Source organism: Etheostoma spectabile, chromosome 2 (assembly GCF_008692095.1).
Source record: "Etheostoma spectabile isolate EspeVRDwgs_2016 chromosome 2, UIUC_Espe_1.0, whole genome shotgun sequence".
Taxonomy (NCBI): Eukaryota; Metazoa; Chordata; class Actinopteri; order Perciformes; family Percidae; genus Etheostoma; species Etheostoma spectabile.
Genome location: NC_045734.1, coordinates 3,126,508 through 3,145,139, shown reverse-complemented (window position 1 = coordinate 3,145,139; position 18,632 = coordinate 3,126,508). Strand labels below are relative to the sequence as shown.

General features: G+C 43.7%; 1 protein-coding gene across 2 annotated transcripts in view; it reads left to right on the top strand.

The window, feature by feature from the left end:
• The window catches only part of frmpd1a (FERM and PDZ domain containing 1a), a 51,312-nt gene extending 37,932 nt beyond the window's left edge, over positions 1-13,380 (top strand). The window contains exons 13-16 of one of the 2 annotated variants that reach the window (XM_032536039.1): positions 1,119-1,301; positions 2,477-2,621; positions 2,746-4,083; positions 7,818-13,380. In XM_032536039.1, the coding sequence (XP_032391930.1) occupies positions 1,119-1,301; positions 2,477-2,621; positions 2,746-4,083; positions 7,818-11,329 (5,178 nt within the window). In that variant the 3' untranslated portion in view covers positions 11,330-13,380. The remainder of the gene's footprint in view (positions 1-1,118; positions 1,302-2,476; positions 2,622-2,745; positions 4,084-7,817) is intronic. The other variant, XM_032536045.1, reaches the window with a different exon arrangement.
• Positions 13,381-18,632: the final 5,252 nt, after the last annotated feature.

Genomic DNA, 18,632 nt, shown 5'->3' with positions numbered 1-18,632 from the left:
CCTCCTGCTGACCCTCTGCTGTACTTGGCCCTATTCTGTCCACCCGGGATGAAGGCAATTAGGACAGGGGGTCAGTAGGAATGGCACAGCCAAGTTGCAGCAGTGCCTTCCACACCGTCTTTGACCCCTAACACAGATAGTCCTAAGACAAACATGGCAGTTAACAACAATAAACAGAACAACACCTATCGCCATTTCTAGCCACTGGGGGACCATAGTCAGGCTGGGGGAACTAATATTACGGTTAAAAAACCCTAACTTAACCTAACCCTACTTAATATGCATCCCAACTGTAATATACTACTGACTTACTGTTTACTTCTACTTCAGATAAAACATTGTACTACTGCACTGCCAAGGCAAAAGACATGATATTTTTGGGACATTGAAGACATGAGCCAGTTTTGTTGGGTTGTCTTTACAGTAACTTCTAAAAGCCCAGGAGAAACCAAAGCAAAACACCATATCACCCCGTGACTGCTCTTTGACTTTGTTTTGAAATGCTAAATAATTGTAAATCATCAGACATACAGGCCATGATCACTACATTTTGTAGACATGTTGCTTTAATGATTTTGTAAATGGTGATCAGCAACCAAATATTGATCATTTGGAACTTACTGCCTTTTGCCATGAACTTTCACTTTTTGCAGACAATACAAAGGCAGAGTACATTAACTTCAAAATAGAAGTCAAATGTCAAGTTTGAGCTTAAGATTTTTTTTATGTAGATACATTGTATCCACTTGCCAGATTTCCAGTGTCCTGCCTATAATTAATTTGGCTGGACAAGTACAAAATTTGAAAATCATTTTTCTCAATTCCTCACTCTGGCGCTTAAGGTCTTTTGCCTTTGTAGGGCAGTATAATTACCTGACATTACCTGAGAAATGTTAGTGATTACGTTGCAGGTTTCGATTTTACTCCCAAAATATCACATTCAAAATATAATTCATTATTTTCATTAACCTATCCAGCATTACACTTGAACAGAGAGTAAATGTAACTTTCTGATTTGAGACACAGCTTCTATGTATATTTATGTTTTGTTGAGATGCAGTTCATTGTCATTATCTACAAATTCTCCTCTGTCTTTTTGTTCGACGATGCCCATTCAGCTTCAGGACAGGGAGTCAATGGTGACCCTGTTGGTGGGGGCGCGGTACGGGGTGAGTCAGGTGGTCAACCACAAACTGGGCATCCTGTCCCCCCTCACAGAGTTCACCAGCATCACGCGCATCGAGCTGCTGCCTGAATCCGACAAGGTCAGCCTGGTGAAAATCTACCTGCAGGACATCAAGGTAAGAACAGGAATATACCCACACACCCAACACACAGGAGGGAGACAAAGCACTGCTTGGGCTACTGGGTACTGAATTCAATACTTTTATTTTAGACCCTTTCAAGCCCATTCGAGTTAGTGTTTGCAAACTTGTCTGTTAGTTACAGAGGACAAAAAATTACAGGTTCAAAGGGCTTGAAACAGGTTTAATATATTGTGTCGCTGTCGCCAATGGTATGCACCTGTAACCCAGTCAAGGAAAGGGCTAACAGAAATATTGTTTTGGCCATTTGGTGGTTGTGCCAGAAAGGCCCTAAAGGTGTGATCCCAGAAACGCTCCTGCTTTTTAGGCACCAACCGAGTGGCCTCCTTAGTTTGGAGTATCAAAAAGTGTCATGTCATTCAATACCCAACATACCTAAGGAGCAACTCTCATCACCATCAGTGAGCCAAAAGGCATGCAGCATGCGTCTACCAAGATCTGAAAATGCGTGTGATTGGCTGCTTAGAGTTACATGTCGTAGAGGCACGCAGGAAAAACTCTGCGTTACACAAAGACGGCTCACATAGTAAGAGCTGAAAAATAAAGGTTTGTGTTGTTATGTTGTAATTTCTTTTTGTTAAAATAGATTTTATAAAACTGGTCAAAGTACCGGTATCTAAAATGTTCAAATGATACCAAGCCCTAACTACTGTAAACCTCATCAAAAAGCACTTTTACTTTGAAGTCTGTATATCAGCATTATAAGCACTGCTTTTTAAAGATAGGTTATATTAGGGTTGCGTGCCAATTAGTATTATTTGTTCACCTTCTGTTGGTGCTGTTAGATGCAGCGGCAGTTTGCTCACAGAAGATTCAGCCTCTTTGGAAGTCTGAAGCTTAACGAATCAGCCTGCCTCTTTTATAGCTTAAGAATACTATGAATTAGCATTCAGCTTAACATGTAGCTGTGTTTTTAGTTGTGATGTATTACTTTAAAATGTTTTTTTTACTGAGCTGTGTGCATTGTTTTGTCTACCCTTTCCTGTAAACAATGTGCAGACTTCAGCATGAAAAGAAGAAGAACTGCGTTTTCATCAATAGTATGAGCCTTTTGGATACGACAGGATTACTATATGCTTAGTGTTTTTTTTCCACTGCTTATATTGTCTTTCCGTTCCCTCGCTTTCCTTGTTTTCCTTTCTCATGCAAAGCCCATCACGTTGCTATTGGAGTCAGCCGCTGCCAAAGATATGTCCTGCCTAATAGCAGGGTACTGTCGAGTGTTTGTTGACCCCAGCCTCAACGTCTTTCCCTGGATACACGATTCCAAGAAGCACAGAGTGTCGGCTGAGGAGGGTACACATTTCCAGTAATGTACAGCCATAAAAAGGATGCATACATCCATACAGTAAAGTCACACACCAGGATGGTCTAAATAATCAATAACTTGTCTTGTTTCCATGTTGGTGTGTGTTCACAGGTTACGTGTCACGGCGTGGCAGCGACTCAGACACCTCCTCCGACTTGGAAGCGCTGGTCACCCAGGTGTCTCATGACGAGAGGCCATGTCCTCGCGTCAGGTCCTCGTCAGACCCAGATGGAAGAAAAAAAAAAGACAGGAATCGAAGGAGAAGCAAAGATGGCAGAGAAAAGGGAGATAAACCGTGGGAAGATAAAAAGCAGAAGGAAGAAAAGGATGCCGACAACGCAAAGGAGAAGTCTCCCCTAGATAAAAACAGAGAGAATAAGAAAGAAGATCCAGAGCACGAGGAGGAGACGGAGAGAGCGCATGATTGTCAACCAACACAGGCTCAAGTAACGGACAACAATCCTGGGGAACAGAGGGAAAACCTGGGACGAGAAGGTGAAAAAGAGGTGCGCGCAGCAGAGGAGCAGCCATCTGTGTCACTGTCAGAAGCATCAGATTCTTGGAATACTGACTCTCGTGTCGTCACCAGCCCCTCCAGCGACTCCCTCGATGCTTTGGAGGAAGATGACTTGATTTCATGTTCTTCTTCCTCCTTCCACCCCAAGGCTCCCTCACACACTCATGCCCACGGCCACCCTCCCCTACAGATTCATCCACACTACTCTCACAGGCACGTTCAGTCCCAGTTCCTCGCCCCTCCACCAGCCCACACCCATCCCCTCATACACCTCACAACTCACGACAGCGGTAGCGGCGGCTGCAGGAGGTCAGGCGATGGCGCCGACCCCCAACTCTTCGTACCTGACCCCTCCTCTCCAAGCCTTCGCCATGTCCAAAAGGGCTCAGGAAACCCCTGCTCCGATGACAGCTCCCTGTGTTTCGCTGAGCTCTCCCGCCTCGTGGACTTCCTGCCGAGCCCTCCAGAGGCCAGCGAGGATGATGAAGAAGAGGAGTTGAGGAGGCGGAGGTGGAGGAGGAGGAAGATGTTGAAAGAGACGGGCGAGTCGCTGAGCAGAGCAGATGAAAGAGGAAGCTCAAGCAGATGTTCTCAAAGTCTTGGAGAACATCTGCTATCCCCTTCTCCGTCCTCCTCCTCCCACTTGGAGTTTGTGTTTAACTTCGACCAAAGCGACGCTCGCTGCTACTACAAACTCTGCTCCAACATCACCCCCGACAGTGCTCGCAGCCTTCCCCACACCCTGCATCGTAATGAGGAAGAAGATGGGGAGAAGGTGGAGGAGGATAGTGGTAAGGCGGTTGACTTGGAGTCTATTCCCATCCTTCAGCCACCGCCCGGCTTCGGAGACAGCAGCTCTGATGAAGAGTTCTTTGACGCCAGAGATCGTTTCACCTCACCTGAAGACCCAAGCTCAGGGGCCATGCCAAGAGGTGATGTGGTTATTATTTCATCGCAATTATCATTTTGAAGCCCTGTGGAGTCATGAAAACACATTTGCTGCCATCTAGTGGTTGAATGTTTTACTCCACAAAAGGGGCATAACCAGCATTATACAGCAATGTAACATGGTTGCCAAGAAAGTACTAGATCACACTACTGACCACACCTACTGAACCAGAGTCCTGGATGTGGTCAACTAATTATATAGATTCAGACTATAGAGCCTTTAGAGCGAAGTGAAACCATGCTTTCCCACCAGAAAATACATCATTTCATCCATTACACTTAACATAGCTCTCAAAAGATAATTAGTCCAGTGGACGTGGTGGAAAGTAATTAAGTACACTGACTCAAGCACTGTGCTCTGATACAGTTTTAAAATACTTTAGTATTTCTAATTTGTGGGTTACTTTATACTTCTACTCCAATAAGATATATATATATATCCACGGTGATCAAACAATCCAAAACCAAAGAACAGTAGACACGTAGTGGACGCAGCCACCTATTTCTTCAATTTCTTTTTCCAGAATTTTCTCAGTTTTTTTTTAATTTTCACACATTAAAAAAGTACAGCAACATTTCAATTATACCCATCAAACATGGTTTTAAAAGGGAATGGGGACACAATAAAGTTAGTGGTTCTTTAACCAAAACAAAACACTATGATGAAATTGGTTGTTGGAGTCTATGCTGAATTGATAATGCACCAAACCTACGTACAAATCTTGTTTAATTTACTCGATAGAGACCTGATACTTCATGACAATGACATGTTTTATAAAAGATTGTATAACCATTTGTAATAGTCGAGTAAATCAAACTGTAGTCCCCCTTTGCCAGACCCTCCTCCAAAACGCATACAAGGAGGGTCTGGCTATTTCACATACTGTAGTATTGGGGGATGGAAGGAAAATATGTTCTGGTTTAATGGCATTTCTTTCAACCAATCAACACCAATCACAATTGTCATGGGCGGCACTAAGCCTCGCACAGAGCCGCTGCAAAATAGTCGTGCAAGAGAAAACTCAGATTGGACAGATAGTCTAGCTAGCTGGATTTACCCTGCAGAGATCAGAGGAGCAGTAAATTATAGTCCTCATAAATCCACTGAATTTAAAATTCCAACACAAAGAAAGCAGAAGGAAACGGAAAATACATGCATCTGGCGGATTTTCCTGCAGCACCGCAGCAATACCGGAAGTTGAATGCAAAGGATATAGACTTATCTAACTAAAGCTATAAAAGTGAGGGAGAAAAAAATAAGACTTGAATGTCTCCCCCATCCCCAGTGAAAAACGACACCCATACCCAAAGATAGTGACGTTCAACTCCCTAATATATGGATAAATTAGTTCACAAAATCACAATCAGACAAATCTAAGGGAAAATAAAGTGTTGTTGTTGCAGGAGGTTAATGTGTTAGACTTCGACTTCGACTTCTCTTTATTGATCCTTTGGGATGACTCAGCCGAAATGAAAGTTCCAGCAGCAGTTTTAGCAAGAAAAAAGAAATAAAAAATAGATAAGACAGTATAAAGACAAAATACCAATAAAAAAAAATAACAACAATAAGAACATTCGTCAAATAAACAAAGAAAAGACATAAATTATAAAAGTGTCAGTGGTAGTCCAGTGTTAAAATATTATAAAGTGACCAGGTGTGAATTTAAGTCCAGGTGTGTATGTATGTAGATGTATGTATGTGTGGATGTATGTATGTGTATGTATGTGTATGTATGTATGTATGTATTGTCCTCTCTGCCCTATTTCCTCCCCCTTAGTGAGGAGTGTATAGTCTGATGGCATGAGGGACGAGGAGTCCGAGTCTGTTGGTCCGGCACTTGGGAAGGAGCAGCCTTCCACTGAAACGGCTCTGGGTGCTGATGACGGTGTGCAGGGGGTGGCTGGCATTGTCAGTAATGTCCAGCAGTTTGTCCAATGTCCTCCTCTCTGCCACCGTCACCAGTGAGCAGCTTCATGCCGACAACCGAGCCGGCCCGCCTGATCAGTTTATCCAGCTGTGGGTGTCTTTGATATGCTGCCCCCCCCAGCACCACACAGTGTAGAGAGGACACTGGGGACCACGACTGGTAAAACATCCACAGCATTTGCTGCAGATGTTAAAGGAGCGCAGCCTCCTCAGGAAGTACAGCCGGCTCTGTGTTTCCTGTATAGGTGGTGCTGTGTGTTGTCCAGTCCAGTTTGTTGTCCAGCCACAGCCCGAGGTATTTGTATGATTGACCGCCTCCACCAACCCTTAACGGACCGGTTGCAGTCTTGGTCTGGACCCCAAAGTCAACGACCAGCTCCTTCGTCTTAGAGGTGTTGAGCTGTAGGCAGTTAGTGCGACACTAGAGAGCAAAGTCCCCCACCAGACTCCGATACTCCTCTCCCGGTCGCCCCTGATACACCCACGATGGCTGTGTCATCTGCATACTTTGTAGTGACACAGCTCTGAGTTGTAACAGAAGTGAGGTGTACAGGGTGAAGAGAAGAGGAGCCAGCACTGTGCCCTGGGGGGCTCCAGTGCTGCTGACCACAGTGTCAGACATGAGTCCTTTAGCCTGACATACTGGGGCCTGTCGGTGAGGTAGTCTCTGATCCAGTCCATTGGGGGTGGCAGTAGCTCAGTCCATAGGGGTTGGGTTGGGAACGGAGGGGCTAACTGGTTCAAGTTCCCGTTTGGACCAAAAAGTAGGGAGTGTGGATTGGTGGCTGGAGAGATGCCAGTTCACCTCCTGGGCACCGCCAGGTGCTGTGAGCAGGCACCGTACCCCCACCCGCTCAGGGCGCTGGTTCAGCTGGCAGCCCACTCACTCTGACATCTTCCCATTAGTGCATGTATAGATCCTGAGATGTGTGTGTGTGTAGTTCAGGACTGTGTGGTTACTAACAAAGTGTGGACCCAGAGTGGGAATTGTAATTTCCCCATTGGGGATTAATAAACAGATTAAAATAAAAATAAATTAAATTAGATAGGGGTCCAATCCCATCCTGATCAAGTGTGGAGTATAGGGGGCCGGATGGTATTAAAGGCACTGGAGAAGTCCAAGAGAGGACCCTCACTGTGCCATTCCCCTTATCCAGATGGGAGTGGACGCGTGTAGCAGGTAGAGGATGGCGTCCTCCACACAACACTGGGGTACGCAAACTGTAGGCGGTCCTGGGGTGCTGTACCTGAGGTCTGAGGAGGCTGAGGAAAAGCCGCCTCAACGTCTTCATCAGGTGTGAAGTGGGTGCCACGGTCGGAAGTCATTCAGCTCGCTGGGCCTGTTCTTCTTGGGAACTGGAACGATGCAGGATGTCTTCCAAATGGTGGGCACTCTCCCTAGCTGCAGGCTAAGGTTGAAGATCCGTTGGAGTGGCTCCCCCAGTTGTGCTGCGCAGGTCTTCAGCAGTCTCGGACACACTTTATCCGGGCCTGCTGCTTTCCTGGGCCGGACTTTCCTCAGCTGTCCTTAGACCTGGTCTGTGGTGATGTGGTGTTGGGGGGGAGGTGTGCAGAAGGGGGTATTGCGGTGTTGGGGGGGAGGTGTGTAGACTGGGATGTGGTGGTGTCAGGGGGAGGTGTGTGGAGGGAAGGGAACATTGCTGCGGTGGGGGTGGGGGGGGCAAGGGCTGGTTAAACCTGTTGAATAAGTTATTCTTCTCCTTGGCCCTCTCCATTGTCCCCCCTGTAGTTCTGGTCTGTTGAGTTCATTTCAATTTTTCTGTCTTGCAGATATTCGCACAGAGATGAAACTGGACTTCCTCAGCACACTCAGCCTCAGTGACATCAGAGTCTCGGTGACAGACACAGACAGAGATGGAATAGTGGAAGAAGACAGAAAAGAAGGAGACGAGGAAGGAGGAGGCAGAGAAACATTGTTTCAGCTCAGGAAAAGATCCCGTAAGCGCCGTTCCTTCGTAGAAACGGATTACACTTCTAGGGTGTCATATCCAGAGCCAGATCCAGACAAGCAGGACCTGGTCTTGAGCAGGCGTCACAAGAACCTTTTAGCAGAAGCCAATGATTCACAAATACTGAGTTTAGATCCTGAACATTCTAAGCAAACCCAGAATCCCAGTCCTACTGTCTCCTCTTTGACTCACTCTGAAGGGGAGCCGGCTCAGCTCGAGTCAAAGCCAATCCTGTCCAAACCCTGCTTGCATGGACCTGGCTCTCCCCGTGGTTTGGGGTCTCAAGAGCAGACTAGAAACCCACCAGCCCCCTCCAGGACCAGGAAACAAGAAATGGAGATGGAACCCGATGCAATGGAATCCAAATCTGTCACAGATGTGGTGAAGGCAGCGTCTCCTACCATCACTGTTGTCCGCTGCCGGGTGGATCCAGATGGGAAGGAGAGTGCTGACCGGAGGGGTGACGGAAAGGAGGAAGGGGGGGAACAGAGGGAGATGAGTGAGGCAAAAGAGGAGAGAGAGGAGGAGGAGACACCCAGTGTGTCAGGGAATGGGCCATTCACTAATCATATGTTTTTACCAGAAAGCAGTGCGGAGAAAGGTAAAGGGGGGAAAGAGAAGAAAGAAGTTGTGAGCGAGTACTCACCCAGTTCAGGCAGACCCCTCATAGGTGCAGAGAGGCAGCCGGAGGCCCACACACCGCCTACATGTTTGATAGATGTGACTAAAAAGAGTAGTAATGGCCTTTTGGGAGTGCATCTGATTGCCCTAGAGCAAAACTCATACGTAGAGGAACTTAAGCTTGAAGGTGTGTGTGAAAGGTCAAACCCTCCATCATACTCACCACCCCCACCTCCACCCTCATCCCCTCTACCTCCAATACCAGTTCTTCAAAAATCCCAAAGTGACTGTTTTTTGACGGAAGAAGGGTGCAGCGAAAACACGGGAACCTCAACCAAAATGTCTCATTCTGAGGAGAGGCCCATTGGAAAGCAAAGTCACACTAAAAAAGCACAATTATATTTAGATATCACCACCAGTGTTAATGAGGACGCCATTTGTGTTTCTAGCTCTGCTATGACTACTAGTGATGAAGTTACTGACAGCAGCAATTCTGACAATGTTTTTGATGACGATGAGGTGACTAATTCCTTAAATTCTAGTTCAAATTACAAGAAAGATGACTGCGCTATAGCTACAAAGCATAGCATCAGTGCAAATTCGGCTATACCAAGTAAAGGCGAGTCTCAAATAACTATTAAGTCTCTTACCGACACTGAGGCTCATACAAGGATTCATTTGGTAAATTCTGATTACACTCGAGCTATAAACTCTATCACTGCAAAGCTTGGAGCTGCAACTAAAGCCACATCTCCTACATTTGATTCAGGTACCAGATTGCAAAGTAAGGTTACACGTGATAGTGCTTCATGTTTGAAAGAAAATGTAGACAAACCCCGAAGTGATGAAGCCAAAGCTAGTTTAGCTAGTTCTAGCTTAGTGGAAGCTAAAACACCCACAGTCCACAATCTCTGCAAAGCGCCTCCGTCTCCCACTCGCTTCCTCTTCCAGACATGTTCCCCTAGCTTTATGGGTAGCTTATCTGCCTCCACACTCAGAGGGAAGATTCAAAATTTGCCACTATATTTATCGCGCTCCCAGGAAACCCTCAACCAAATTGTGGAGGGGAATGTACCTCAGAGTCCTCCTGAGGACAAAAGTAGGGATGACAGAGAGATCATCATTAAAGTTACAGACGTTGATAACGTCACACAAACAATAGACTTTGAAATGTACCCAACTGCAGAATCAGTGGAGTCAGACGATTCAGATACAACGGTCATAGGATCCGAGAGGGACGGGGAGAGTTTGGTTGAAAAGAACTTAGCAAAGAGTTTTCATTCTGTGTTAGAGGTGGAGGAAGCAAGCTCTCTATTGCCTGTCCAAACTGAGCCCAAACCCCAACACCAAAATCAACTTCTGTACACTGGGCCTGTCAAGAACACACCAGGACCAATAACGGAGCCTCCGGCCTCCATAGTGAACAGCCTTCAAAGAGACACTTCAGGCCTAAAGATGGACACTCCTGGCCCTGTAAAAGATGCTCCAGAATCAAAGATGATGGTCAGAAGTCCAGGTGAAGACATTCCAGGTTATAAAATGAACAATCCGTCACGTTCTGTCCCCCCTCCGATAGTGGTGACCACGCAGAATCTTAATGGACCAGGACTCCCTTTTCATAGTCAGTCACAACAAGTGAGTCGGACCAGTAGCGACAGACCTTTGATGGGTCTTTGTAGCCCTACAGGGCAGACTTCAAACTCATCAAAAACACTTTCCTCAGACTGCAGGGTGTTTACCATCTGTGAGGATCCATCCCAGACAAAGGGCCCAGCCGAGGTGGGGACTACCCCACCCTTAAAGTCTGAGTTTGGCTGCACTTCTGTGCTAGCGTCTGGATGTGAGTCAGTTGTGGAAGGGGTGCAGGTGCCGCTGGATGCTTGTGGTTGCCCACCGGTCTACACCAACTGCTTCAGCAGCGGGGACAGCTTTGACGAGGAGCTGACGGTCTACGAGTTCTCCTGCCGCACACAAAGCAGCGGTGTGACTCCTACTTCTGGAGCAGGTCTTCCTCTTGTGACCTCTCCACCCAGTCCCTCCTTTCTCTCCACCGACTCCCCCTCTTTCACCCGCTCCATCCTTTTCTCCTCTTCTACCTCTGAGCTCAGCCCTCTTCTCTCGCCATTATCTGACACCTCGGATCGTTTCCTGTCTCAAACGCACAAGGACACCATCAGTCGGCTGGGCCAGCAGCACTTCCCAGAACCTCCAACCGGTTTCCAAGTACTCCGCGTAGACGTGGACCAGCTCCTTTCCATTCTGGAAAGTAGTGGCGCTGACCGATCCTTGACAGGCCATGGAGGTCGCCACCCAAGGGACACCTGCCCTGCCCACTTTACTGAGAACAAGAGGGTGCTCCAGATAGAGGCACGGCGGCTGATGTCAGGCTGCCAGAAGGTGGTGGGGATTGAACAGAGCCCAGAGGCAATGCTTCACTCCTTGGCTGACAGTTTCCGGACCCTGGTGGAGTTGGCAGGTATATGCCTCTGGTTCTCCGGTTGCGAACGGTGTGATCGGAGAAACGCAGAGGCCGTTGCGGGCCTGGCAGACGTGGCTCGCTCATTCAGGGACTTCTGTCTGGCAGCAGAGCGAGCCAACAGCAAGCGCAGCTGCCAGGACCTGAGCACCAAGCTGCTAGCCAAACAGTGCACCGCGCTCACCGCCTCCGTCTTCTGCCTCACTCAGCTATTCCGCACCCTCACTGCACTATGAGTGCACCACCATTTTCAAAGTGTTTTGAAATAACATTCAAGCAACCTGTGATGTGTAACCTTAAATACATGAGGTCTCCAATGAGTCCACAGCTGCTGCAGGGGTGGGCAGAGTGCGACAGTCATGTTTAGTATGGGCAGTGTGAGGTGAAGTTACCTCAGAAACACAGTGGTATCATTGAGCTCTATAACAATTCAAATGATCTCAAAGCCTCTCAACATCCGATAGCCAGTTTGAGATGGTTGAGGTGCAAGTACTGTTTGTACTGTAGCCCATAAACCAAACCATCAGCCCACAGCCAGACTGTAGAGTGGTGCAAGCAGAAAAAACAAAACCTGCTTGTATTCCAGTATTGAGGAACTGATGTTCTTGAATGTATTTTATGTAATCTATTGTGTTTATTTATTCTTTTATTTAATTAATGGGTGACTACAGTGAGCAAACAAGGAATGTAAAGGCAAGGAAGGAAGATATTTGGAAATGTTTACAGGCATATCTTTAGATAGAGGAGTAGTGGGCCTTTTACACACATACACAAGCACACAAACTCTAATACACAGTGAATCAGTGTTTGATTCCGTTCATACACAGGCCTTTTGTATGACTGTCCATGTTAAGATAAGAAACGCTGCAGTTTACATTCTCCAGGCTGTCGGTGAGGGCTTCTTTGACTGTTACTGTTTACAAAACCAAAAACTAGAGTGAGAAATGATTTTATCCAATACCACAAATGAAATCCCACAAATCAAGCCTGAAGCTGTGTTTGCCATTTTATAAATCTAGTAGCGGAATGCTGATGTATGCGTATTATGTGACTTTATGAAACGACAGTTTGGATGAGATACAGTCCTTCTTACATTCAATGTGCTGTCATTTTGTACAGACATTTAGTATAATTTATGGAAATGTATTACATTTTGCCAGCTTTTCTTTCATTTATTTGTCAGCACTCTCTTTCTTCCCCTGCAGTTGAAACACTGAACCCTCCAGTGCATGGTGATGTGGCTGTCAACCTTCCAACCTTTTTTTTTTTCTCCATACATTTATTTATTTTTCTATTTAGTGCTTACATGTCCACTGAGAACAAGACACCATTCTATAGGAGACTTGGTGACACTTTCCAACAGATATTTATGGTACATAATTTTATGAGAATTTGAAGTATTTTAAGTTTCAAGCAATCTGCAAGCTTTTCAAGATCATGAAAAAAAACCTGCACAACTCTGAACTTTGTAGACAGTCAGGAAGCTCTTAGACTACAATGTCCCTTACACTAAGTGCATTATTATGACAGATTTCCCAATATGACCACATCTAGTGGTAAGACAGTGACTACATATGGGCACAGATAGCCCAAGCATTTCAGGATTGCAGTATGTGCGTACAACACTGGTTATTTCCATGTGCAATTTCAGCTTTTGACAACCACATTGAGTGGGAGGGTCTCAGAGAAGATCTGTCAAACCGAACCAATCATTGGTTGACAGCCTGTCATTTGAGTTCCTTGAACTTAACACATTTGTCACAAAATCATGTTCAACACCGATTTACGTAAAGCTTAATACTGTGGAAAAGCTGTCGTATTATAGCATTTTCACTTGGAATGTTTCTTAAAATTAAAGGGATTGACGCACACTGGAACTGCATGTTCACTGGAGAAATTGAAGTTATCAGAAAAAAATACCACCACTGCAGTGCTGGAAACACAATTTCAAACAGTGTTTCTATATATAAATATATATTTATAATGGCATTTGAAACACTTTATTTGTTTACTTGTTCTGTTCCTGTGGTTTCAACAGAATATATTTCCCTGTATTTTATTCCCTGTTTGCAACAATGAAGAATTGACTTACATTTACTATAACCAAGAGAAAATTGCCCTAAACAAATGATGGAAAACGTTTTTTTAATCATCTGTGCTCACGAAGCATGCTGAAAGAAGCCATAATATGCATTGTTGTTTCATCAGGGATTTTATCTGTGAATGACTGAATGTCTGCTCTTGCTTTGTAATGCTCATCTCCCACCATTAAAAACAATGTCAAGATCGTATTTGTAGAATTCCTTTAAAGCTCAGGCACGTGTACCTTATCTACCAAACTTTGGATTTCTCAGCACAGCCAGATAGTCTTGACTCCACAAAAGTGGGAAAAAGTGTGCAGTGTTTACATAGCCTACACTGTTACATGAGCAACGCTCATAAAATATATATATATATATATATATATTTTATTTCGGGACTGAAGAGACCCAGTGCTGTAATTTGAAGAGGTCTATCATTTATCTATCGAGTTTTTGTCAATGCAGATTTTGTTAAGTTTGCATGATGTGCAACGTTTATCTACTTTTAAGGACACAAATGCATAAGGTTTGATAAACTTTAATGTGGTGTTTTGCTTATTATTAAGATGTAGGCTACTTTGCTGAATGAAAGGTAGGCTAATATAGCCTAATAATAAAACGGTGAGAAGATCAGTCAAGACTCAGATCGCCGCACTCATATAGTATAGCATATAGGGCTGCAACTAATGATTATTTTCATAGTCGATTAATCTGTTGATTATTTTCTTATTTAATAAATGTAGTTGTTTGGTCTATAAAATGTCAGAAAGTTATGAAAAATGTGGAAGATGACGTCCTCAAATGTCTTGTTTTCTCCACAACTAAAAGATATTAAGTAACTGTCACAGAGGAGTGAAGAAACTAGAACATATTCACATTTAACGAGCTGGAATCAAAGAATCTTACTTTTTTTTTTTTTTAAATGACTCCTACCAACTAATCGATTATCAAAATGGTTGGCGATTAATTTAAAAGTTGACAACTAATTAATGAATTGATTAATCTTTGCAGCTCAAGGGGTCAAGGGGCAAAGTGTTTTAAGGGGAGTTGAGCTTACCGCAGGTTGTACCCTCACTCAGCCCTGTCTCCTCACTGTGGAAGCCGCGGCCGCCGACCCGACCCCCCCCCGTCACCGTCAGCTGGGATGAAGGCCCCGCTACTACCGAAAGACACGTCTAGCCTATGTGATATTTTGGATTTAAGTGTTTTTGGCCAGCCCAGTGTCAACTGGAGGAAGAAAAAAAAAACAATGGGCCGCCGATCTAGCCCTACGGTACCACTTTTATGGGCCGGACAAAAAAAAAGTCAAAATATATAAAGTGTCGGAGGTCGGCCCAAAAAGTAGCCTAGTGCTCACCGGAAAAGTGCCCGGTCTGCCAGGTGGCCAGTCCGCCCCTTGCCTCCAGATGAGCTCCCATATTTCAACCTTTCTTTGACGGTCTATGATTTCAATTCAGCTTTAACTTCACAGGTTTTAGGTTTATTAATGTATAGAAAGCTTTGTTTCTCTGCAGGTTGACGAAGGTGAAGTTTCTTCTTTCTCTCCGGGTCTTTGTGTTGTTCAGCCCCGGAGATGGATCAGTGGGGATTGATGACCAACCACCGGGAGACATGGGTTCAAACCCCTCCTCAGGTAACCCATACAGGAGTGTCGGTGATGAATGGACGTGGTTTTGTTTGTATAAGTCTATTTCTATTGATTTTCCAACATTGATTTCAACTTCCGAATTTCCAACACGTTGTATGCGATAGCCCCCTCCAAATGTCTGTGCCTGTCGCCCCCAAACTTTTGCAGACGCCATTTTTTGTTTTCAGTTATTTTGAAAGTGTAAATGATGGAAATAAAATCTAACCCATACAGGAGTGTCGGTGCTCATCTTCCACCATTAAAAACAATGTCAAGATCTTATTTGTAGAATTCCTTTAAAACTCAGGCACATGTACCTTATCTACCAAACTTTGGATTTCTCAGCACAGCCAGATAGTCTTGACTCCACAAAAGTGGGAAAAAGTGTGCAGTGTTTACATAGCCTACACTGTTACATGAGCAACGCTCATAAAATATATATATATATATATATATTTTATGAGCGTTGCTAAATGTCTGTGCCTGTCACCCCTAAACTTTTGCAGACGCCATTTTTTGTTTTCAGTTATTTTGAAAGGGTAAATGATGGAAATAAAATCTAACTTTTTGTTACATATTATACGAATGTCTAATCTGTCATTTGATGCCTTTTGGAGATTTTTCCATCTTTTCTTGGCTTCTTTATGCACATTAATACACATTTATATCTGGGGTGCCCATGGGGACTTGTACGCTGGTTCAAGTGCCCCTACGGACAGGATGGAAATGTGGAGTGGTGGCTGGAGAGATGATCCTAGCCCCCCCCCCTCTCACTCTGACATCTCTCCATTTGTGCATGAATAGGTATTGAGCATGTCTGTGTGTGTATTTCAGGCCTGTGTGTAGTGATTACTGATAAAACAGTGTGTAAATTGTAATGTCCCCACTGGGGATCAATAAACAATATAAATTAAATAAATTGAAGTGAGGTTTGTTTGATTGATTTGATTGATTTTTGAACCAATTGATTGATTTCTGACAGAATGCCCCCACTGCAATATTTCAAACTTATGGGATACATGTTCGGAGTTATGTTTTCTTTTCATTATGGACTATAATGTAATGATGAAAAAGAACAACTAATTATTTCCCTAATCACTCAAATATGGCCATCATCCAATCATACACGCACTCACTGGGGAGGAAAATAAACTACATCGTAGTAGAATTCCCTCCACAGGAAAGCTCTTTCTGGTGAGTATGCTCACGTCAAACACTGTTGGTCTGTATAATTTCTGCTTTTAAAAGTGATGAGTTGATGTAATGATGCCTTTAACTTCTGGTGTTAACTTAAAACTTTTAGCAAACTTGATATATCCAAGATTTTCTTTTTCCAAATAGACATCTTTACATATAAAATATTGTGCAAAGCACTCAGTTAAACAGAACATTACCAAGCAGTTTATTCTCCTGGTTTGAAGCTTCCATGACAACTTGTTTCAACTAGTTACAATACAAACACAATTTTGTTTGTGTGTGTGTGTGTATATATATATATATATATATATATATATATATATATATATATATATATATATGGCAATAGATTTTAGAAAAAGTCCTACTGTCAGCTCTCCTGTCTTAATCAGTGATTTAGGAATTGTCTTAGGCGACGAATGTGTCAGAGAAAGCCAACAAACGGTTGTATTTCTTCCGTAAGCTCCGGAATTTTAACACCGATGTGATTTCAGTGGATTGTGAAAGTGTGTGGGGGAAACCACAGGCACTACTCTGACCGACCTCTCCCATATATTAAAATCAAGAGATTTTAAGAAGGCAGAGTCAGTTTTAGCAGATCGCCCTCTGTTGCAGGCGGATGTAGGTACAGCTTCAGGACTAACAGTTAAAACAAACGGAGTTGTTGCTGCTGCGATATGTGCTCTCTATGATTAATCTTTATGGTATTGTTGCGGTCGTCGTTGTTGTTTTGTAATGATTGTCTGTGTCGGCTGCTGGCTGTTTCACAAATTGCCCCTTGGGGATTGAGCCCTATGTGTAAACTGGCCTCACAGCCTGTTTGCTGTCATTGCGTTCTATATAGGCTTGCCTTTGGATTTTTTATAGATAAAATGTTTTTTTGTCAATTGCAGGTGGTAATGCCACTGGTATTTCCATTGGCACTGGTTTGTCATCCACTTGTGATACCCTCATATCTCACCAGAGCTTCTCTCCCCTTAAAGGCAGCTCAACAATATGATTGTGTATCAACTTTGTTTTCTTGGCCTGTTCACACCTTTGCTTAGTAGTGTGATCGGTATTGGTTACTCTCCATATTTATCTACCTGTTTCTTGCAGACGTATGGGAGCGGTAACTTGAAGCGTGTGGGTGTGATTCTCCAGAGGGGGGGTGGGTTCTGATTCTGCTGCTGGCCTGTTTTCCCTGCCGGGCTATCCTCATCAACACTGAACCTCTCCTACTGGCAGCTAAACAGAGCCCAGAGGTGGCCAGGTCAGTTCAAATGATCGGAGTGGAGGATGGAGTCTGTGATTGCGTTGCTAACAGCTTGATCAAAAATGTAATATAAGTATATAAATCCTTATTTCTTGCTTACTGTACAGTTACCCAGGTTCACATTAATTCCTTCATTATTTACATAAAATATGAAGTCTCATTATACAGTTCTACATGTTATTTCATACATATTGTTTGTCTTTTATAATGTGGATTTTGAAGAAACTCAAATAAATCAAAATCATTTGTATATGAACTAACCAAATGGAGTTTTTGTTAATCCTGTGAATTAAATCAAATGATTTTATTCCACTACTGTTTAAAGCCTTTAAATTCTACATTGACACAAGGTAGTATTCTCCATGATTTGCAGCATTGCCCACAATGGCCTAACATAATAAGAAATATCTGAGGGGTAGAAAACAAATCTTGCATAGCCGGTGGATGACTTTTTGAGAGCTTTGCAAGTTAAAAATGTGAGTTTCTTGAATATGGTTTGGCATCAGGAACGCTTTTGGGTGATCTGGGCCAATTTTGAGTAACCAAGTGTTCTTGTGTTAAACGTTAAGAGTATTTTGGGCTGGAGGAATGGCTGTATACTGACCAAAAACCTCTCAAGAACGCGGTAAAAGATCTCAGTGTTCCCAGGTTGCTTTCATTGGCTTATCCTCCGGCTCTTCCTGTTTTTGGCTGAATCCTATTTCTCCATCTTACCCCTTACCCTTACCCCTACCCCTTGGCCCTTGAACCCAAGTGGTAAGTGGTAGGGGTTAAAACATACCCCTATGAAATGGGACACCACTTGGTTACATCACCATACAGAATTGATTACAAACTTCCAAGATGTCGTCTGCAAGTGTGTCTATGTCAGTTGCGTGGGTTTTGACAACAGTGTCATATGCCTTTATATATTTTACAGTTAATTATGTTCACTGTGGTGGTGCAGAGGCAGATGTTCTTATCTGTGTAGTACTTAGGTACATTGATGTTCAGAAAAACATTTTGTTAACGAAAATCTGTCTTTATTGCCCAATAAATTAAACATAACAGGCAAAAACATTACATAAAATATATTATAGTACAGAAGCATTATCAACTATTAGAACCATAACTAACATGTCACACACATAAAAAGGCACTCAAAGGTATAAAACTAAAAAAGACACACAAGACCACAAACAAACAAATAAACAAACCACAGCTAGTCTGATATTCCAGACCAGTCTGATGCCGGTTGGCCAGTAACCCCCCCCTCACATTTCTTCAGTGTCCAACAACAATGTACAAGTACATAAACGGGAATTAATTACAAATGAATACAACAATACAGTACCAATGCAATAATGAATGGGTACAACATGAACACAGGATTTAAGAAA